Source organism: Acanthochromis polyacanthus, chromosome 14, assembly GCF_021347895.1.
Source record: "Acanthochromis polyacanthus isolate Apoly-LR-REF ecotype Palm Island chromosome 14, KAUST_Apoly_ChrSc, whole genome shotgun sequence".
Classification (NCBI taxonomy): Eukaryota; Metazoa; Chordata; class Actinopteri; family Pomacentridae; genus Acanthochromis; species Acanthochromis polyacanthus.
The window spans coordinates 10,923,675-10,947,730 of record NC_067126.1 but is presented as its reverse complement, the minus strand read 5'-3'; the positions used below and the strand labels follow the sequence as shown (position 1 = coordinate 10,947,730).

The following is a 24,056-nucleotide window of genomic DNA, read 5'->3' as shown; positions in this document are numbered from 1 at the left end:
TGCTTGCTTGGTATTAAGAGTTAAATCTGTAAGAGCCTGGTTCACCAGACTGCTGTGACTTCTGTGAAACAAAAACATTGGTATGATATTGTTTATTTTAAGAATTCTTATCCTGTATTCATCTACATTTTCTTCTGCATGTCCTGTAGAGTTCTGGAGCAACACAAGCTGACGAAGGAGCAGTGGGAGGACAGAATACAGACCTGGCATGAGGAGCACAGAGGGATGCTCAGGTGAGACTCTCTGCTTGACATTTACAATATGATGCAACTTTATTGCTGGCTTACATGGAGATTAATTTTGTGCAGAGGTAAAGAGGTAAATTAACATAATTTATAGATGACTCTTGACTCAGCTGTGCAAATAAAACAGTAGTAAAGACAGTGAAACTTTAAAAATAGACAGAATATCAAAAATGGATCAAATGTCCTATACATGTGTTCAGGTGTGTTTTTACAATCTTGTTTAATTGAGGCACAGATTGTTCTGTAAATTAACCAAGGTACATGTGTTGGATCTGTCCAGGTGTCTGGAAAATAAGATGCAAAAGTGTAAGACACCTAAATTCTTCTGTCTGTATGCTCACTGTTGTCGGTAATTCCATGTGTGTTTGCAGGGAGGACGCGATGATGGAGTATCTGAAGATCGCTCAGGACCTGGAAATGTACGGCGTCAACTACTTTGAAATCAAAAACAAGAAGGGCACAGAGCTGTGGCTGGGGGTCGACGCCTTGGGCCTCAACATCTACGAGCACGAAGACAAGTAACGGCAAACGCACACGTGGTTACACACTTTACCTGTGCAGATGGATGCACCTCTGGAGACCTCATAATTTATGATCAGTGGTTCTATGCTTTAATGTAATCTGGAATCTGTCACAACTCAGCGACATTTGCAGCTTCTGTTAGGTCGATTTTGCTTCTTTTTTTTGGCCCCCTGAGGCCAGAAGGGAAGCACTAATGTAGCTGAAGTAATGAGTCGAAACTGAAAACGGACATCAAAGAGGAAGAAAATGAAACCGCAAGAGAAGTTTCTGTCGATGAGAACAACACCCACTGAGTTTATTTCAGGAAGATCCTCAGCTGCAGTGCAGAGAGAACTTCATCCAGTTATTTACCATATTTAAGGCACTAAACCTAAATTTTGCATTTAAAACTCATGTTGTTGGAAGTGAATTTCCCAGCTGCTGGATTGCATTTATGTGACAGTAGCGCCCTCTGTTGGTGGTGAACAGAACCGCAGTCAAACAATTTAGGGTAAGAGTCAAAATAGTAAGAAGCATTTTCCCATAATTTCTATAATAATAATAATAATAATAATACAATTTAAAATAATAATGAAAATAATAAAATATCTTTATTCATATAGCAGCTTTTGCTGCAGAGGCAAAAGTGGAGAAACGGAGTTAAACATGGACAAAGATTGATATAATAAATACACACCAGATAAAACGATAAAAAAGAAAAAGTAACAAAGAGCCAAATATGCCAGATCCCAGTAAGGAAAAACTACACGTGTAAAAAAACAAAACAAAACAGACAAGACTAGATGTGACAACAATAATAACAATAAATAAATAAAGTGTAAAAGAGAATTAATTATGAACTTATTCTGAATAAAACAGACTATTTTTAGTTTATTAGCTACAGGTAACAAGTAACAGCAAGACTGAAGGGTAAGTGCTGACATTTTTCAAAAGTCAAACCCATGTAGAACAGAAACAAGTAAAGACGGTTCAACAAATTCTTTGTTTTATTGTAAATTTTCGCACCAAAATTTTAATTTCTACAGTTTGGATCCAATATTCCTGTGTTTTTTTTGTGTTTGTGCTGAAATGGTACACTGATTAGTTGAAAATTTGATAATAGATCAATAATTTAGGTCACTGTCTTCCTGCCAAAAGAGGGAAAATGTGGCTGTATATATTCTAGAAATTTGGATTCTTACATTTTTATTTTGTCTCCACACGTGTTTGATACTCATCACTCTCCTTTATTGCAGTTTAATGGTCATTGTTTGTTTATTTACTATATTGTGATGCCTGATATTTAAAAAAAAAAATGACCAAAATGTTTGTAGAGGAAGATTTTAAAAGTAAATCATCCATTCTTCTTCCTCCCTGCTGCCTTCAGGTTGTCGCCAAAGATCGGCTTCCCCTGGAGCGAGATCAAGAACATTTCCTTCAGTGACAAGAAGTTTGTCATCAAGCCCATCGACAAGAAAGCTCCAGTAAGTGTTGATGAATTCATGTTTTATTGAAAGGGGAACTGCAGTTTTAAGCACTAATCTTCTACGTCGTCCATGCTTCCTCCAGGACTTTGTGTTTCTGGCCCCACGGCTGCTGATCAACAAGCGCATCCTGGCCTTGTGCATGGGAAACCACGAACTGTACATGAGGAGGAGGAAACCCGACAGCATCGAGGTGCAGCAGATGAAGGCTCAGGCCCGAGAGGAGAAGCAGCACAAGCAGATGGAGAGGTACAGTAAACGCTGCTTTTACCATCTCAGAGTCTTTAAACTGACTGGGGGGCATCTCATTCCATGGATCCCTTTGTTTAAAAGGACATTTTTTGTTGTTGGTTAACAGAAAGTTTTATGTATCTGTAAATGGAACTAATCAATTAGTCAAACTTCAACCATGTCTTGAGGATGACTCGTAGTTTTCTTCTCCTAAATTCAGACAAAATTAAAATTATAGAATTTGACCCTAAACACCTCGGAAACACACTGTCCAACTAGACATTGAATCTAGATGGCATTGCTTTGTCCTCCAGTTATTTTCAACCCATATATGCTCTTTAACTCACACATAAAAGTCTGCAGGTTCTTTTACCTCTTTTAAAAATCAGGAACATCTAGTTTCCAAGTGATGCTGATAAAGTAGTCCAAACTAGTGCATTTAGAGCTTCTAAACTGGACTTTTCTAACTCCTTATTATCAGGATGCCCCAATAATTCTCTTAAAAACCTCCCACTGGTCCAAAATGCTGCAGTCAGGATGACAGGAACCAGTAGCAGAGATCGTCTTTCTCCCATATTAGCTTCTCTTCATTGGTTCGCTGTAAAATTCAGGATATAATTTTAAATCCTTCTTCTCACATATAAAACTCTTAACGACCAAACTCCATCTTACCTTAAAGACTTTATTGTACCATCTCATCCTAACAGATCCTTTCGCTCTCAGATTGCAGGTTTACTTGTGAGTTTCCACCTTACTTTGTAAAGTGCTACTAGGTCTTGTGAGCTGATGCTATATGCATGAAATTGAATTGAATGGAACACTTACGGTGCCAGACTGCAGAATGCTTCTCGTGATTTTTGCCCATAGTTCAGTTATAAATGTTTTGGTTTTATTTAAGAAAAAGGTACATGTCTTTCATGCCAGATACCCACATTTGAGTCTGTTTATCATTTGCATAGTCCTAAAAATTAGCAAATGTGAATCTGTCGAATATGTAGTTTCCATTTAAAGGGGAACTTCGTTTTTTTTCAACCTGGGGTCTGTTTCCATATGTAATTTCATACATGTGAGTGATGGAGAAATGAATTTTCGACATAGCTCCAGTATTTAGCCAGGCAGGCAGCTTAGCAGCTCAGCTAGCAGCTCAGCTAGTGAAAAGTATGGGGCAATTACCCCCCCGTGTCAAAGTCCACCCCAACGTGCTTTTTCCCCGACACTGACCAGCTCAGATAGTCTCAACGAGTGTCCCACAACATACTAGAGATGAGAAGTGAACGAAAACCTCCACATTACCTGGCGATCGCTCTTTGTTGTGGTCTGTATCCAAAGCTCAGGATGCTAGAAAGCAAATCTCATTCCGAAATTGCGCGATAGCTCGCGAAATCCCGCGAGAGCTTGCACCAAAACACCAGTTTTGCCGGTGTCTCGGAATTAAATCAGTTCATGTCGTGAGTTTTCAGTCAGTGTGCAGACAGGTGGCGAATTAAAGTAAAAACCTGGACCGTTGACCTCTACAGTGAAGAGATCTGGTGGCTTCGTTAGGTTGTCATTTTGCTTCCATGGTTTGCCCTCTTAGAGGTGGTCAATGAATGGTTTAATGAAAATGGTTTGTCTTTGCCATCACCACATTTCAGCCTAATTGATCACCAATGGAAGGTTTAAGACCAGTGGTTTTGACAGCCATCATCAGAACACCAAACAAGGGAATGTCTTTTGGAAGAATGGTGTTTTTCCCACCAGTAGAGTTATAGAATCAGTACATTTTAAGCTATTTTGGCAACACATAGTGGCACAACACTTTACTAAGACACTATGTTGGTTTCTATTAATCTTTTTCCGTCTTTGTCGCCTTTCTGTATAAATATGTCGGTAAAGGTAAGTCCTAAGTAATGTTTTAGGTCTTGTCCCACCTGCTTGCATTGCTGATAACACTTTTTGAACAACAGGGGGCAGTGCTGCATTGAAAACCAAATCATATTCACCATCTGCAGGTCTAAATCTGCTGTTGCAGCAGGAAACAAAACAGCTCATTTTTCTGCTGATAACAAGATAAATAAAAAAGACTACACTGTGTTTGAGTACATTGACTATTTCTGTTTGTTAGCGTGTAATCAGATTACTTGGCTCATTGTTTATGTTTTATTCAGTGTCTATATGCATTTAGGTAGTGTGTCTGTTCATCAAATGCATCTAATGTATAATGTCACACTGCATTACAGATGTTTTGAAAGTAGTTTGTTTTAGATTTGTAGATAGATGAATCAATTCAAGGTATTCAGTAGCCCACACATATTACATGTGAGAAATATAAGGAGCAAATTGCACTGGAAGAAGAACCAAGTTAAGGTGCAAGAAAAACAGATGTTGCTCGTAGAATAAAATGGTATAAATACAGTATAAAAATGAAAACAATATTCAAGATATTGTTTTGTACTGTTAAGTAGTATCTGTTTGAAAGATTATCTGTGTTTGCTGTGAAAAAAATGGTAAATATGGTGCGGCACTTTATTGTAACATAGTAAAACCTAATGTACAAACATGTGATCTTGCCTCCGTCCAGATGTTGAATGAAGACATTGAGCAAAACAGAAAGTAAAGCTAATGCAAGCTGAGGGCTCGGAGACAGAAAATAATTCATGTTATGTCACAAAATCAAAGTGTGTTCCTGTAGATCAGTGGGTAGGTGCACACTTTGTTAATGTTGGAAGTGTAGTAACACTGAATATCAGGCAATGAGTCTACTTTAACGTAGAGCAGCATCAAGAAAAAGTTTTGGCAACACCAGACTCATGACAAACCTGTGGATGTCCTTGTTGATTTTAGTGATTTCTGATGATTGTTTTCTCTGCTGTTTTTGTAGAGCGCAGCTAGAGAACGAGAAGAAGAAGCGAGAACATGCGGAGAAGGAGAAAGAACGAATAGAACGAGAGAAAGACGAGCTGATCGAGAGGCTGAGACAGATCGAAGAGCAGACACAGAGAGCTCAGAAAGGTACAAATGCAGTGTTCCAATAGTTTCATTAGAGTTTTTGATCTTAAGAGTGAGGATTGCTTTCCGTCATTTCCTCACATCTGTGATCTGTTAGAGGATTACAGCTAAAGGTAAAAAAAGACAAGAAAAAAAAGGCAAATTCTGGTTTTCTAATACTTAAAACAGCCTTGACCTTATCAAAAGAATTGTTCGGATAAGATAAAATAAGAAGAAAAACGGAAAAAAAATGAAATTTAACTTCCATCCTGAATAAAAACTATGTTGCACATTTATAAAACTCACTTCATTTAAAAAAAAAAAAAAATCTACATTTCATCTGGGAATACAAGTATTAAAAATTTTCAAACAAAAGGTAGATCAAGTTTTTATTTGACTATTTTTTTTTATTTTCTGCTAGTCACAGAGCTTTGACATATTTTATCAAACAGAAAAATGAATTTTGCAGAAAGAAAGCAGGCCAATATTCAGTCAAAGTTTTGGCATCAGAAACTGAAACTCTGGTGTCACATTTGCACTCATATCCAAAAGTGAAATGTTTCTGTTCTTATAGCTCTGACTTTCATGGTTTAGTTATTCACCTCTATTTGATGCTGGGTTATTTTTACTATTGAACGTAAAGCACTAAAAAGTCCAGAAATCTTAAAGGTCACTAGGAGAAGCAATCCAACCCAAACTGAAGTGAAAACGGAAAACCACGCAAGCATAAAAAAAAAACTCTTCAGAAGTCACTCACTGCTTGAGCTCTCCCTACTTTGCATTTTTCAACATTTCCTGAAGATGAAAGCTCGCCTTTGTACCTTGTCTGAGCAGCATTTGATGCTCTCAGTCAGCAGCTGTGTTAAAGGTCAGCCAGAAAAAGCCAAAACAAACGTCTTCTCTGTGTGAATTTGCATAAAGTCGAGGCTGTGAGCAGCAAGCTCAGGCCCAGCTAGCAGCCGACTACATATTTCTACTCATTCCAGTAAATCCTGCTTGTTGTAAAACAGCTTTAAAGCCCTGAAAAGTCTGTACAGCCCAGATGCAGAAGGAAGCTGGATTTAATACAACTTACATACACATACATACCAATTATCTGTTAATATATGAACAGTATTATGTAGAGAAATACTCCTACAATATTGACCTAATAGTGAAGACACAGGACACATAACTGCAAATTCTCCTATTTTATTTTCTCTCTACATGTTTCATGTCTACTTTTTATTGTCCCGTTTAAGTAGAGGTGAAAATGTAAAATAATAAATAATGGAAAAAACATCCTCTAAAAAGAAGTTTGGATTACTCGCAGGTCTACAGTTTCTGTTTAGTGATGTTTCACTGTTGCACATCCTCCAGAAAAACAGATTCCGCTGAAATTTCAGCTGAATCCCACGTGAAAATTTAATAACTGTGTTCACCTCCCTGCATTCAATGTTTCACAAGATGACTGTGGTTGGTTCGAAGAATACAAAAACCTCTAGAGCGTTTTTAGTTGAAATGAGATAAGAAAACTTTATTCATCCTGAAAGAAATTCTTTTGTGAGATGTTGCTCAGTAAAGAGTAATGCTGGCTATTCTACTGAGGTAGCAAGTGATATTGTACGTGATAATGAAATACTGCACCAGAAAATGAGATGAAGCTGAAATATCACACATGACTTTGACAATGGTGTACATAAAAGTGAAATATTGCACAAAAGATCAACTGTTTTGGTACCTAACTCATGAAAATTACACATTACAGCAGCTGGATACAGATGAGGCACTAAAAAAGCAGGACAAGAATTTCATAAATAAATAAATAAATAAGGCTACAAATAAAGATATGATAAGGGTCTCATAAAGACAATGTACAAGGCATGACGGATTTACATGTGAATATGCAGGTATGACATGTAATGAAAATGTTGCATATAAAAATTAGACATGATATGAAATGCTACACATGATATTGAATGGAAACTAACATTGCCCAAACTGTTAAGAAAAATAATATTCTGAGAACAAGCAGCGTCTTATCTGTCATTTTGCACTTTGCTGTGTCTCCTCTGTGACATATTTCCATGTCTATATCTGCAGAGCTGGAGGAACAGACTCGTAAGGCTCTGGAGTTGGAGCAGGAAAGGAAGCGAGCGAAGGAGGAAGCCGAGCGGCTGGAGAAGGAGAGGCAGGCGGCCGAGGAGGCCAAAGCAGCGCTGGCTCAGCAGGCCGCCGACCAGATGAAGAACCAGGAGCAACTGGTACCTGAACACAGCCAATGCTATTCTCATTCCTAATGTGGACTCTAGCTGCTCTTGTTAGACACTGCACATCACTTCCACCATTTACCCTGCAGTGAGGAAATACGTTAAGATGTGATCACAATTTTTTTTCTTAATCAACTCAGCGAGTCCCCATGTGCTGCGTGGAAGCATCGGTAATAACAAATTTAAGCCTAGATCACCATTTGTTAGTAATTTATGCTCCAACAACACGACATTACTTTAAATTTAACACATATATTCAGTTTTGTACTTATTTAACACAGGTTATATTTAACCCTGTTTTGTTACACTCTGCATCAGTAAAAACAGCAGTGTTACATCAGTTTAATTCAGGATTTAGTGATATTAATTCATTGCTTTGTTCAAATCCTAAGAAAAGACATCATTTATGACACCAGTTTTTGCTTCCTGCATCCCACATCACTGACAAAGACACACAATCACAGACATATTTTGTCAAGCGGAAAGATCGACTACTGGAATAGGAAAAGTTGGTAATTCTGTCAGTTTCATATTATTTAGGTTACGTATACATTTGGGTTTTCAGACTGCTAGTTAGACATCATTGTTGGTTTCATTGTGGTAACCATTGTCCAACGTGTGTTGTTATTTGTTAACAGGCTGCTGAGTTAGCGGAGTTCACTGCCAAAATCGCTCTTCTTGAGGAGGCAAAGAGGAAAAAAGAAGAGGAAGCAACAGAGTGGCAACACAAAGTAAAGTAACCCACAATTAACGCTCTGAAACCCAACAGTTACTGGTTGTGCTTTTTTGGTCATTCCTTTTTACTCGCTCTGGGCTCATCTCTATGGAAACAGCACAATTATGGCAGCTAGAAGTAGAGAGGACTCAATAATGTCTTCAGTGCACAAAGTTATAATCCCATAAATCATTAAAAAAAGAAGAAAAAGATGTTGAATTGAGTTTCTGAGATTATTTATTTTGCAAAATGTACCAAAAAAACCTGTAATCAATACGTGCAACATTTTTCCAACTGCTGATAGGTGTAACCAACACTTGGTTCCACATACTACAGATATTTTAATACTGTTCTGCTCTACACAACCTGTAGTTCAACCTTATCCAAATAAAAAGTCGCTGAATTTTTGTTGCGTCTTTGCTGATCTCAGCTGAGTCACTAGTGTCTCAGGGTTGCACTGTGGACAACAGAATTTTTAGTTTTTAGACGGAGTCTGGATACTGCAGACAGTTTATATTTTGAGCAGATGTTTAAATGAAATGTGTAAAATTAGCTTGTTTTCTCGATGGAGCGGCACACAAAAGCAGTTAAGTGAGCGTGAGAAAGTTAAGCATCTATCAATTATTTTTGTTGTCGCAGTTTCTGGTTCAGATAAATGGTCTCACGGAGGCATTAAATCTTGCGTCAATATCCAAAAACAAAAGCAGTAATAACAGGAGTGAGCAATTTTGACGTTGAACCTTCTGAAGAATTTAATTTTATTCATACACTTTATTAGCTAATCAGCAGGATTCGTTAAGATGCTGCTTTTTTGTAGCCTAGCCTTGCTAGACAACCCACGGCAACGAATTTAATTCTCTGCCAGGGTGGGTCTAGTTACCCTCCATAAGCCTCGAGGTTGGATGCTCCTAAAACTGGCCGGACGAATCACCATGAAGTGTAGAGTCAGAAGGCGGGCGTAACTAAGTGTCCACAGAGGCGCAACGATTCTGACAGAAACAACCGGCGCACAATAAACAGTTATCTTTCGACTCGGCTTTGGCCACAGCCCTTAAAGATTTGAAGCTAAAATTCAACTTGAAAGATAAACAAAGGACGGCACTGAAGTGTTTCATTGAGAAGAAAGACGTATTTGGACTTATGCCGACGGGATATGGCAAATCCTTAATATACCAGTTGGCTCCGCTGGTTGGGAAGCTAATGGGACTTAGCCACAATCCGCTGGCGCTCTAGGAACTACGTCAGCCTATTCGTTGCACTGATTGGTTGTATACCTACCCAATTGCTGCAGAGTGATTTGAAAGACAACCTTTTAGCCCGCCTCCCTCCCTGTCGAGCATTCCTACTGTCTTAAGAGCTGGGTCTAGCGCGGCTAGGCTAGCTTTTTTGTAGAATGCCATTACAATTCTTGGTAATGGTTCCTGAACATACTGTACACAGTATGGAGATGCTATCACTTTTATTGTCCAATATATTACATAAAAGTATTGTTATTTATTATTCTCCAGACTCTGTTTTAGGTTAAGCTGTGGCTGCCTCATTACTTGGCCACTAACCATTAGCATAGCCTTCACCACTGTGACACAAGCAAATTTCTTGGTTTGTGTTTCTTGTTCAGTTTTTGCCATTTCTCCTTGAGAGACATTTCTGAGACCACAGTGTGACAACACACAGAGAAAGGAGGCTGCAAATATTCCAAACAATAATCAGCTGGACCGATACTCAGTCTCTGCCAAATATGTACAGGAAAGACTGAATTAGTGATAAAAATGTAGATTTATTTGGTTTGTCTTTTGTTTCTTTACAAATAACCAAACCGTAAAGAGTAAAAGATAAAAAGTTTTTGTTGCATTTATCAGTGTCTTTTCACCTCTCTAAGTGAACATGTTGCCTTTTTCCAGGCTCTGTCAGCACAAGACGACCTGGAGAAAACTCGAGAGGAGTTGAAGACGGCCATCATGTCTCCGCCGGCCCCGGAACATGACGAACAGGACGAAACTAACGCCGAGGCGAGCGCGGAGCTTCTCAGCGATGGCGTCACCAGCCACCGCAGCGAAGAGGAACGCATCACCGAGGCCCAGAAGAACGAACGTGTCAAGAAACAGCTGCAGGTAGAACTGAGTGGAAAGAAAAACGACAGAGCAATGCAACGATTAGGACACATGCTAAATATATAGAGGCAATTAAAATATATCTGTGAGCGTATTAGTGATTTGTCGATAAAGAGGCTATAGTGTACAATAGAAACACTGCCTCTGAGAAAACACGTTTATACAAGACCCATAAGGTTTTGGTGCCAAGTCAAAAATCATTCAAGCTTGGAGTCTGTCGGTGTAAATGTGAATTCAAGTCCGCTCCTGTACAAAGGATTAACTTGAACCTTTTCTCAGAATATAAAGGCTTCATCATCATATCTAGTGTTTGAGGCTTTGGATTAGTGCCAAAGTAATAATACAACAGAACTAATCATCTTACATGAAGACACTAAAGATAGAAGATTAATTTATGCTGGGATCCTGAACCCGTCTTCAGTAAACAGACGTTATTTGCTCATTAATAAATTCAGGATGATCATGAAGCTGCAGGGACTAAATGAAAATGTGCCACAACTTAATTACACAGAATCATTTTTTAAATTTTGGTACAAATATGAGTAAAACTGCATCTTGAGTAACTTGATATGTTGAAAAATAGAAATAGCTGCATCACTTTTAGTTCATAAAAAGACATTACTTGCTCAGGCATAAATTCAGGACAGTCTCCAAGTTGCAAGGACTTAATGAAAACTTGCTACAACATCAACCCATGAATCATTTATCCATTTTTTGTCACAAATATCGAGGGAAATGCATCTTGAATAACTTGATATGTTGAAAAAATCAAAACAATTGCATCATTACTGTACCAAATACTGTCTGGCTCCAGTGAAACAACTTTAAACATCCCCCAGAATTTGCAATGATTTAAAAAAAAAAAATAGCTATTGTTATTGAGCAACACCCTTAGTACTAATGCATCTGTGTGATTTGGCTTCTTAAGTTGTCTTTCACCAATTGTACGTCTTCTTTAATGTGGACAGTTGGAGGACTAGTGCTTCCTGTTTGAAGCTACTGCTACTTCCATACATATATTTTGCTGAAATGATTTTTCACTAAAGCTACTGAGCAACTGTATGTTTGAACTAGCAGTTTCTTGGATTTTTCTTTGTAACAAGGTCACCAGAAACTCATTTAAACTAGTTCAACGCAGCTTAGTATTGCAACAAAGGTTTATAAATGTTTAAACTTTTCTCAATATGAAGATTCTACCATAGACCGTATATAAAAATTGACAAATCCTCCATGATATCACCCACAGGTTTCAAAATATTGTGTCCTATGAAGGCATAATGAACTAGAAAAGCACTTCCAGAGCGCAGCACTCTGCCAATGCTGTTCATTCCCCCATATAGTATTGTCAGAAATACAGCATTTTTTTTGCAGAAATACAGCATTTGTTTATTAGTTAATGATGATCAGAAATCACGGCAATGTAGAATGTGGCCATTTAATATAGATGTACCCACAAAGAAAATGTCCTTGTGCTGAGCACATCATGTGTTGTGCATGTGTACGTTATGTAGGGATACCGAATCGCGCAACCTAAATATGTAGCGGGGGGCGGGAATTGATAGGACTCACTCCCACATTTCAATCAATTGTTCCTTCTATCATTTGTGATTGTTAAGTCCTGATAAGTCAGCAGCGGAGGATTTTTACTAGAATCACAATCATGTGCCGCTATCGCACAATGATACAGAAATCTTGAACAAATCCGTGGATCCAGACTATAAGCCAAAATCTAATCAGTTAGTCCTTGTGTCATTTCTGACATTCGGTGAAACTTTCATCGAAATCCGTTCTTGAGTAATGTTGTGAATAAACAGACAAATCAACGCCGATGGTTATGTAACTTCACTGTGTTCCTTGGTGAAGTTATAAATTTAAACATTAACGCAATTTAAATAGCTGAGTTAAATAAAAAAATTGCCCAACACAGTTGTCATAAATATGGACATTAGTCATAGAGATCAAAACTATTTTTGTACAGGCTTTAAACATGTTTATTTCTGCTGTGAAGTTGAACATTTTAACATTGAGGTCGATGTGGATTGACTTATTTTTGGAGCCTTTAGTGGTCATTCGAGGAACTGCAACTTTTGGCACTTAAACCTTGGCTTCATTTTTCAGTCCCTCAAGCTGTTGTTCATCTGCTATAGAGCGTTAGATTGATTAGATTCAGTTCAGTTAGGGAAGATCCCAAAATATAACAAAGGTGGTCTGAAATTACAGCATTGTAGATTTATGAATGACGTGAGAAACAATATCAGTGTTTCCCCTAGGATTGGTGCCGGGGGGGGGGTTTCGCGTCGGTCGTTGTCGCTGTCGTACAAAAAGTCGAAATAAGGAATTTGAGTCATAATATGTTTTATCAAGTATAGCCACGCCCCCTGGCTCCGCCAACTTTAACGATTTATTTAAAATTCAGTATTGATTTATTTTAAGATCAACCACCTGATCTCTCATTTTGACCATGAAAACTAACGGGAAAAAATCCTGAGCTGTAGAAAATCAGTCTATTAAATTTTATTTTTTCCAAAAATGAATTGGGGTCTATGGAGAAAAACCTTTTTGGAGCCAACCCTAGTGGAGGGCGTGATATTGCAAGTTTTTGACACTTCCGGGTTGGCTTCAATTCTGGAGCCAGATGCTACGTCCACTATATATATACAGTCTATGGGTCAAAGCCCGACATGCAGTGGTGAGATGATGACTTTTGCTGCGGGGCAGGTGGGGGGGCTTGCCGGGCAGAACTTTGGCTGCTGTCACTTGGCCCGGGAGAGGCAGAGCTGCTCTGGGTGCTACTGCTTGAAGAGCCAGAGGGGCGGCTGGTGTTGCCATTATCACCCTGTGACTGTGAGCGTTTAAAAAACGCTGAGATTTTGCTTTGTTTTTCATGTGCCATTTTCCGACAGTCGCTGGCGAGAGTCTGCTCACATGTGCGCTCACGCTTGTGTGTGTGTACACGTGTGCGCGCACGCCGATATTAAAATATATAATTTTCACCATTTTGTACCACTTATTGAGCGCGTGAATCATTTTTAGCCCATTTTTACATTACGGTGTTGAAAGGCTTCATCTAATTATTTTATAATAATAATAATAATAATAATACTTTATTATTTTAGGCCCAATATTACGACAGACGTCGTCTCAAAGGACCAATTTTGCATCATAAGAAGTCATGCTGTTAAAAGAGCGTCGTCAATCTTTTTTTTTATCTCTATGAAGTTTCATCACGGGTCCCACTTCCCTTCGTTCTTTTTTCATTTTTAACACTCCTACACGACTGAGAACAACAACAACACATGGCCCCGGTATATGGTCGTAATTACCTCATGGCGCGCGTCACTGTCATCAGAGGTGGTTTTTCTTCTGCTTCTTTATTTTATGGCTGAAATAACTCTATATTTTGGCCGTAGTTTGTTGTAGAAAGTAAAACACGAGACGCGCCACTGCAAACTAGTTTTTGTGTGTGTGGTGACTGTGGGGTGGGGGGCAGTGTGACTCAGAGCCATAGAGATAGTAAGAGTTGCGACACTCATGCTCTCGCAGCGGGGCCGTCACGTGGTTCATGTAAGCCTGAATAGTTCCAAACAGGCAGCGCTGTCATTTCCTTCTATGGGACTGAGAGCGGCGATTTCACGGTAGAAAAGGAATAAAATCACACCTCCAAGTACTTGTTTGATTATTAATTCATTGGAGTATGTATGTAAATGTCAGTTTTACATTTTGAGCCGTAAGGTGACTTATTAAAGACACTTTTGGGGTTTTGAAGGGAATGTTTCACATTCATGTTAGCATGGAAAATCGACTTTTACACAGAAATGTAAGATGATTGAAGATGTTAATTTTTGCCCAGCTGGATTATTGTATTTCCAGACAATGTCTATATTTCTCTGATTCACTTACCCGTAGTCTGGGAGTTATTGAAAAGCAGAGTAACAACAGTCCATTCAGCAGATAGTGTCCAGTCACTTCTGATGAGGCAGGAGTTGACTCACTATAACCATTTTAAGACATACACAATATATATATATTTAAGAATAACAACTCATTATGCTTTGATGAATGAAATAGTATGTTTTATTGACAATGGGAGAAACAACGAGGGTCTTCGTGTCTTCAGTGACTGCTCTCGGGATACTGGCGGATAGATAGATACGATAGATATTAATAAATATATTTGTTAAATACTTACAAGTATAAGTTTATGCATTATAAAGGGTCTCATATAAAGGACGTAGTCTTGACAATTAAAAAGAGGTAGCGATGTAGCTGGGTAGCTTTCAAAGAAGAGCTAACAAGCACAAGGCAATGCCTGAAAGTCGGTCATCTGCCAATATTCACAAATACAGATAAATGTATGCACCACAAAGGGCTTCTGATATAATATAAAGACGTTAAAATTAAAAAGAGGTAGCGACTCATCAACAATTAATCCGTCAATATATCCCTGGAGATAACTTCACAGCTAACAGCAGAGTCGAGCTAAAAAAAGTAGCAGAAATTCGTTCGTCTACCAAGATAAAAAAATATATATATAATTACGCTGCGCAAATACAAATAAAGCTCAGCATATGCATCATAAAGAGCCTCTGATAAAATATAGGCAGTTGACAATTCAAAAGAGGTAGGCATTTCATCAACTTACCTCCACATATACTCAACAACCTGCAGTGCAAATGAACGGTGGCTATCACTGTCGAAGCGGTGCTTGGAACTAAACAAGCCTCCACAACCCGGAAGTAGACCGAAAGAAAGCATACAACGGCACCCTATGGGAGTGTCGCAACTCTTACTATCTCTAGGGCTCTGGTGTGACTGTTTACAAGACGGAGGGAGGGGGGAGTAGACACAGTGGAGTGCTCCAGCGAGTGCTGTAAGGACAGCATGTGGAGTGGCCTTTATGCAGGAAAACTAAAGTTTGCGTGTAAAAAAATAACAATTATTTTAATTTAACTTGATCTTCTGGGGGGGCGGGGTGCCCCCCTAATATAATGGTAGGGGAAACACTGAATACGATGATTTGCATATTTCTATCACAAACATGACCTAGTTATTGCTTTCGAAGTATGACTTTGTGTAGACAATGACAATAAAAAAAACTATTTCAGCCACTTGCTAAACAAACACATTTTCAGAAACTACAAGATGTAACTTCATTCTCATACATGCATTTTGGCCTTACAGTTCTTCTGCTTTAAGCTTGTCTAAAAATAGTTTTGATAAAAGAGGTGGATGTTGAGAAATTAATCTGTAAAAACTGCCTGTTTTGAAATACAGCTCATGGCAGGCGGACAACTGACACACTTGTGGATTTCTTTCTTGGCATTGCTTCAGGTATCAGATAATAAACAACATTATTATGTGTGTCACATCATAAAGTTTAATCCAAAGTGTTAACCACATTCACCTCAGTATGCAGTCAGTCTTTTGCCAAGAAGGAGGTGGAGATGTGTGATCAGTGCAGCCAGTCTGTCTTTTTGCTAGCAACACTACATAGAAACTTCCAAGCTGAATTTAGTGGAACTTATTGGAGAGGTTGAACTCTAGCACAGGTAGAATCCATTTAACTTTAATGCTGATCTGGTTCAGTTTATTTGAAATTGCAAGACAGGATTGTTGGCATTGGCGGAGGGTGGCCTCTCCAAATGCACTTCGAGTTCTCATGTCCATGTCAAGTCCAGCAAATCATCATCTTCATGTTCCTTAGTATGGACAAAACCTAAACTTGCATTTAAAAAAAATGCTGGAAAATGTAAACAAATATGAAACAATATGAACAACACTTGCCCTAGCTCAGGGGTCGGCAACCCGCGGCTCTTTCGGCCCTCTGTTGTGGCTCCCTGTAACTTTGGAAAATAAATTGTTCTGCCTTTCAGGCGCGTTTCAATGCATTTTAATATAGAGTTTTATTGTGAAATTACCGCTCTTATTTTGACGTGTCACTCCACCGGATGTGCTGCTGGGGTTTTCCCCTGGCTGGGACATGAGAGCGCAAGGTTGATGCAGAGGAGATGGAGAAGCAACGCCTGTAGTTTCACATCGTTTTGTACTCAAGAATGGCAAGCCTGTATATTAAAGCTCCACTCCAAGAAAGACACGTCTTGTCTTTGAGTCAAAAGTACTCGTGATAGGGTAATACACATTACTCGCAAGAACACGGCAGCAGGTCAGAGAGTCAGAGGAGTGTCGTCTTGGAAAATAGGGCAGCGACTTACCGGAGAAAAGTTAGTAGCTCAAGATAAATAGATAAATAGATTTTACAAGTTAAATAGACATTCGCAAAATATTGATTTCCAGCTACCATTACGTAACATATGAGGTCCAAGAGCAAAAATGACATTAACCAGGTAAGATAAATATTAGTGGTAGGACACAATTTAAAAAATGAATCTAATTAGAGGCTTTGTAATTAATTAATCACAACTGATTAACAAGGGCATAGAAGTAAAAAAAAAAAAAAACGATATATGCAGTGTTGTCTTCATTTTAAATGCCAAAAGGATTTTGCGGCTCCCGGTGTTTTCTTTTCTGTGGGAAACGGATCGAAATGGCTCTTTGAGTGTTAAAGGTTGCCGACCCCTGCCCTAGCTAAAGCACAATAGTTTGAAACGTGACATCTACAACAGCCTGTCTTCCAACACGGACCAAACCTCGAGGATGTAATTCTTCGCTGATGATAAACGGTCTCCTCTGTGTATACACAACCTGCAGTTCAGCCTAGCTCAGATAAATAGCCCCTGAGTTTTCATCACATCTTTGTTGGTCTCAGCTGAGTCACGAATGAAAACAGAATTTTCAGTTCTTTTATAGAGTATGCTGGATACTGCAGACAGTATATTTTGTGATTTTATTTTTTTTTGTCAATGAAACATGTAAAATAATGTGATTTATTCAGTGTTAAACTTAGATTTGGTTTGTTTTCCCAATGGAACGACATCACAGAGGAGTAGTTCAGTGCGATTTTTTTTTTTGTGTGTGTGTGTTTTTTATCTGACTCTGATAAATGGTGTAAATTTGGTGTTTTTTTGTTTTATGGTTTTTTTTAATAAGACAACATTCCTTTCACACCTGCCAGTGTGTTTCTGGGTTCATAGATTTTTTTTTTTTTAATTTAAAATTTGATTAAAGATGAATGATTTTAGTCACAATTTAGATGCAATCACATTAAATCATTAATGGGCACACTAAAATAACAGCAGTAATAGTAGCAATGGGTAATTTTTCCATTGCCCCACCTTCTGGAGAATTTTATTTTATTCACGCACTGATTATTAGCTGATCAGCAGGATTCTGTAAGATGCCATTTTTGTGTAGTATGGCATTAAAATTCTTGGAAATGGTTCAGTGCACAGTATGCAAACTCTGATGTTGGATCTGCACAGAAAAAGCAAATTTAGAGACAAAAGGGAGATTTTTTTGTTTGTAAAAGTGGAAAAAAATGTTGTGTATGTTGCGTCTGTCAGTGATTTTGTCTCAGAAAAGGCAGATTTATAGCCTAGCCATGCTACACCCATGTTTCTGACGGCACAAGGGTCTAGGGAAGCTCGACAGGGAGGGAGGCGGGCTAAAAGGTTGTCTATCAAATCCCTCTGCAGCAATTGGGTAGGTATACAACCAATCAACGCAACGAATAGGCTCACGTAGTTCCTAGAGCACCGGCAGATTGTGGCTAAGTCCCATTAGCTTCCCAACCAGCGGAGCCAACTGGTATATTAAGGATTTGCCATATCCCGTCGGCATAAGTCCAAATACGTCTTTCTTCTCAATGAAACACTTCAGTGCCGTCCTTTGTTTATCTTTCAAGTTGAATTTTACCTTCAAATCTTTAAGGGCTGTGGCCAAAGCCGAGTCGAAAGATAACTGTTTATTGTGCGCTGGTTGTTTCTGTCAGAATCGTCACGCCTCTGTCGTCACTTCGTTACGCCCGCCTTCTGACTCTACACTTCATGGTGATTGGTCCGGCCAGTGTTAGGAGAATCCAACCTCGAGCCTTATGGAGGGTAACTAGACCCACCCTGGCAGAGAATTAAATTCGTTGCCGTGGGTTGTCTAGCGCAGCTAGGCTAGCAGATTTAGAGATAAAAATTGAATTTATAACATCTCTAGTATAAAAATAAAAAGCTAGATTTTTGTTTCTTGACAAATAGTCAAACCGTGAGAAGTGAAAGTCCAAAAAGGAAATGATGTACTCCTGGTATCATTTTGACTTACTAATGTCTGAACTGTAAACTGTGTCATCTCATCACTAAACTCTCTTTCTTCTCCATCCAGGCTCTGAGTTCAGAGTTGGCCGACGCTCGGGATGACACCAAGAAAACCCAGAACGACATGCTTCATGCCGAGAACGTCAGGGCAGGCAGAGACAAGTACAAAACCCTGCGCCAGATCCGCCAGGGAAACACCAAGCAGCGGGTTGACGAGTTTGAGTCCATGTGAGCCAGAACGAAGGCTGCACGGAGAACAGTCTCATCTCCACATCAACGCCTCACTTCCTGTGTGAAGCCCAGAACCCGCCGCCGCTCCAGGACCTCCTGCTTCCGTTTTCTATCCAGGAGAAAGACCAGCTATCGGGCTTCGTAGCTGCAGCCTCGCCAAAGCTCTGCCTGGCGGCGGTCGGCCAGTCGCACTTGCTTTTTAGAGCTCCAATCTCTTCCCAATGAAGCACATGTCTTTTAAACAGAAAAACAAAGCAAGCTCCTCCCTTGTACATTACTGGCAGTTCTAACGCTTGCATGTATTATAATTAAACAACACCAGGACCTTTAGACTGGACAGAATTGGTTGATTTTGTGCTTTTAAACTGAATTAAAAGGCCATTTGTAGCTGTAGCTTGTTGATGTTGCCGACACGCTTCAATATCTGTACCTTATGTTTTTTTGTCATTAATTAATTAGTTTTTTTTAAATAACGCCTTATTCGTCTTGTTTCTTTCTCATCTAGTTTTGTCATTCTGTTTTGGGACAGTTAATGTTGCGCCAGCTAACTTTCCTCCTGGAACGGCTGTTTGGAAACGCTCACATTGAGAGCAGTGAGCAGATATGCAAACTAGATTTGCTTCTTTGGCATTCTTACTGTGTTGGCATCTACTGTCCATCAAGACATTTGTTTAAATATGTATTTTGGCCCACAATAAAGAATGAATTTATATTTCCAAATATGCAGCTATATGATGATCTTAAAAGTCCCAACTGAGGTTAAAACTGGTAGATCTGAATCTTAATTACTACAACATGCAAGTCAGTATTTCATAAATTACTTCTTTTTGCACGTTGGTCAGACACAACAATATAACAGCATATTGAGGTGTTTTGTTTAAATACAAAAAGACATTTACAAATGATTGCAGGTGTCGTTTTGCAGCAGAGGAATCCTGAAAATAACAGCGAGATCAAACTCATGTACCGACCATCAATGCCGGTAAACATTTTGGATTTCTTCTTACTGTACCAAACTTTAAAAAAACAAGCAGCAAACATTTTAACAGGTAGTAAAATACCATTCCATCTTTTTCATGCATGCTACAACAAAAAGCATTCAAAGCACTCAGACGGAGCAGCATGTGAAAGCTTGAGAAGGGCTTTTATTGGTGACTTTAACATCAAACACAAGAACAGTCAGCACGTCTCATTTGGCCACAGTTTTCCAGATTCTGTCAAGTTTTGTTTTGGGTTTCATTTGCTAAAGCTTCGTCGCATTGCACAAATGTCTGAAGAAACCCATTTTCAAAAGCATTCCAGTCTGTTTCTTTGTTTTTATTTAAGCGAATTACACAGTGGTGCTCGAAAGTTTGTGAGCCCTTTATAATTTTCCATATTTTGGCATACATGTGACCTAAAGCAACACCAGATTTTCACACAAGTCCTAAAAGTAGATTTAAAAAGAACTGAATTAAAGTACTGAAACAAAAACGTTGAGGAAAATGATCCAATGTTATATATCTGTTCGTGGGAAAAGTATGTGAATCTGAAGGATTAGCAGTTCATTTGAAGGTGGAATTAGAATCAGGAGTTTCCAACCAATGGGATGACAGTCAGGTGTGAGTGGGCAGCTGGTTTTATTTAAAGGAGGGATCTAACGGAATCTCACGTTCACATGTGTGGGGAAGTGTGTTGTAGTATGAACAGAGCACTATTCTGTGTTTTTGATACTGATCAGGCTGGAATTGCTTGTAAAAAAAAAAAGAGTCTAGAATTCTACCAATCCACAGTCAGACAGACCGTGTGCACATGGGGTGATTGAACAATAAAAATCACACCAAGACGAAGGCCATTTTCTGTGAAGTCACCAAAGCGAACCAAAGTGACTTCGAAGCAACTTAAGACCCTTTCCATGGTCATTAGAAGAACACTGAACAGCAATGGTGTGCATGGACGGGCTGCATGGAGAAAGATCTCCAAAAAAAGACCATTGCTGCTAATCTGCAGTTTGCTAATGATGATGTGCCGAAGCCAGACAGCTGCGGGAAAACTGTCAATGAGAGCAAAACTAGAGCTTTTTGCTTAATGAATCTGGTAGTGTGGGCCTGTTTTCTAAGCTAATTATTGCCATTCTGGATTAATTATAGCAGCAAAATCTAAAGGAAATTTGAACTGTCTATGACCTGAATCTCAAGAGGCAGTAGGTGATGCAGCAAGACGACAACCAGAAGAACAGAGGTCTCAGGACCAAAAAACAGTTAAAGAAGAATAAAATTTATATTTTGAAAGGACCAAGTCAAAATGCTGACCTTCATCTACTAAAAAAAAATGTCGTAGGAGGAGCTTAAGCAAGCAGCTGATGAGGGTAAATACCAAAATCTTGAAGGAAGAATAAAATAACAGCGGTTGTGCAGGACTCATCCAAAGTCACCAGTAATGTTTAGCTGCTGCACAAGATCGCACCAGATCCTGAAAGCAAAAGCAAACTTCTTTGTGTCTTGTGTTTAACTGCGTTCTCTGCATCCACTGTTAGGAATTGTATGAAATTCTTATTATGTTTTAGGTCGTATTTGTGCAGAAATGTAGAAGAAACGAGCTTCACAATCTTTAAAGCACCACCGTATTTGGACTGGGCGCACACTATATACAGCAATACTTGATACTAAAATGGGTATTTCTGGAACACTTAATCAGCGCAGTTGTACCAGGCAGCTTTGGGGTTTTAGCACCCAGCACCGGAGCATCTTTTGGAACGAAACTGTTCATTTGCCAGCAGGACACACAGTGACTCAGCAGCAGCGGTCAAACACTTTAATCTCCTTTTTTGTTTTGGTTCCATATAACCAGCCTCGGCCTGAGCAAAAGGGAAACACTGGAGAGCAATAAACAGCCGTTCTACTCGGCTTTGGTTCCCGAAGAGGCAACGCGAACTTATTTCTGCAGCAGAAATGACGCTGTATTAAAGCACGCTAGAAATAAAGGTGTGAACGAACAACAGGGACTTGGTGTTTTTACGATTCCTGTTCGATAAAATACATGATAAAATGCGGACGCCGTACATGGAGCAGGAATTGAGGCCACAGTAGTCAGATAAGCATTTCACCAGTGCAGATAAAACCCGAAGAAACTGTTAAAGGTGCGTTCAGACTGAAATGGAAGCAAATTTTGCATTGAGCGTTTACGTGAATGAATGCAGGCGGATGTGAACAAATGGAAAATCCCATTTAGCTGACAGCATCTGACTAAACCTGTGTCTTTCCACGGTACTAAAATCACTGTAGAAGCTGGCGAACCAAAAGCTCTGTAATAGTTCGCCAAAAAAGAGTGAATGAACAAAGAAGAAAACATGCTGAAGGCAAAAAAGTCTTAGACTGCTGAAGAGAAAATCAGCTTTATAGTTTTGGCGGACTGTTGAAATGGGGGAACTGAGGAACATGTCTGAGGAGGAACAGCACAGGTACAAGCAAATAACTGAAAGACTGGTATTGTTAAGGTCGAGGCTTGAGGCGGTGCTGTGAAATACACATTTTTAATTGCTTTGAATGAATCTTTCACCAGAATGCAAAGTAAAGGCATCTTGGCTCCATTTAAGACAATGAAGTAATTTAAGGAAGCTAAATTGATCTTTTTCTAAACCATAAAAATAGCAATAATATAAATACGTATATTTACTGATCATGAAAATACCTGAGAAAAACACTGAAAACTAGCAGCACCAACCTGTCGCTATTGTAATTAATTCAGACAGGAATGAATATTAAAGGTTGATATTACATTGTAAATTTGTGCTCACACAAGCTCCTTACATTATTCTCCAACTCTATCAGTCAGAAGGCTGAGGATTGTAAGGGACAGGACGAACTTATTTTTGTATTGCTTTTAAAAAAAAAAAAAAGGGTTATGTCTGTAATGCAACCACGCTTGTTTGCCTTGCAGTCAAAGATGAATCACAGAAGCTCTCATTTATAATTTTCACAGCATGTCTAATCTTGGGACTTGTAGTATGCAAACTGGAAACCATAAATACTGGCTTTAAAATGAGATGATGATAACAACAATCTACTGAACTTTGATTCATAACAGGTTGGGGATGGTATGTAAACTGCCAGATTGTGGTTTGAGCATGATATCAAATCTGTTCTATGCATTTGCTTTTATGTTTTACAAAAAAAAGTGACAGGTTTTTTTTTTACTACACACCTTTTTGTTCAACAGTAAAGACTTACTTATCGTTAGCCTAATAGCATAGTTGCCTAAGTCATATTTGGCCAAAACATGACTAAGGCAATTATGCTATTAGGCTAACGTTATGTTAGTAGAAGTGCTAAACAGTTGTATCATGGTTGAAAATGTTGATTTTCTGCAGGTAAATAACTCCACTAACTTGGCATATAAAGAAGACAAAGAAAGCAAGACACTTTTAGAAAACAACAGAAAGAGCTTGTACTCGTGGAAGTTTGGAAGTCAGAGTTTCTAACCAATGACAAATTTGTTTCATATTCAGTCTGAACTCACTGTTGTGGAGAAATCTATACACAGGACGACACTGGTGATGAGTTCACCTCCAATATTCAGCCCTGACTACAATCGCTTCTTGTGGATAAAAAAAAAAAATCACATACAATTAGAAAAATAGCTTTTTAAAAAGTTCATGGTCATAGAAAAAATTTTTCAGTGTTCACAGGAAAACGCCCAGTGCCTGAACCCTGTGGCAAACAGCAGCACACAGTGCCAGACCAGCAGGATGAGAACACCTAAATTGTGGCAGATTTACTCAGCTGCTGGCATCGTAACACAGCGCAGGGCTGTAAAAGTTTCAAGAAAAAATAAATCAACTGACAGACTCAGCCTGGGACAAATGTGGAGGCCGAGGTCATTAAAATAATTCTGCTCTTCTGGCACTTTCGATAAATTTTGGCTCCCGTGAAGTGGAACGTATTCCCAGCAAGCTTTAATGTGTCTCCTGAGAAGTGAGAATTCAACTTTACCCACAGCTTCACATGCAACACCCTGATCATTCTTACTGTCACATGTTTTCGAGCTACACGGTACCACGCTCAGTTTACTGACAATAACCGCTTCCAAAAAGTGCATTTTCGGCATTCTGTTTCCTGCACTTGGAAAAAAAAAAGGGAATAA

The 24,056-nt window shown here is 38.9% G+C and overlaps 1 protein-coding gene across 2 annotated transcripts in view; it reads left to right on the top strand.

Moving 5' to 3' along the window:
- Positions 1-19,655, top strand: part of LOC110962975 (radixin-like) — a 75,160-nt gene extending 55,505 nt beyond the window's left edge. For both annotated transcript variants that reach the window (XM_022211125.2, XM_022211126.2), the window contains exons 7-15: positions 150-233; positions 617-763; positions 2,134-2,230; positions 2,316-2,479; positions 5,322-5,452; positions 7,511-7,671; positions 8,316-8,408; positions 10,294-10,503; positions 18,772-19,655. In XM_022211125.2, the coding sequence (XP_022066817.1) occupies positions 150-233; positions 617-763; positions 2,134-2,230; positions 2,316-2,479; positions 5,322-5,452; positions 7,511-7,671; positions 8,316-8,408; positions 10,294-10,503; positions 18,772-18,936 (1,252 nt within the window). In that variant the 3' untranslated portion in view covers positions 18,937-19,655. The remainder of the gene's footprint in view (positions 1-149; positions 234-616; positions 764-2,133; positions 2,231-2,315; positions 2,480-5,321; positions 5,453-7,510; positions 7,672-8,315; positions 8,409-10,293; positions 10,504-18,771) is intronic.
- Positions 19,656-24,056: the final 4,401 nt, after the last annotated feature.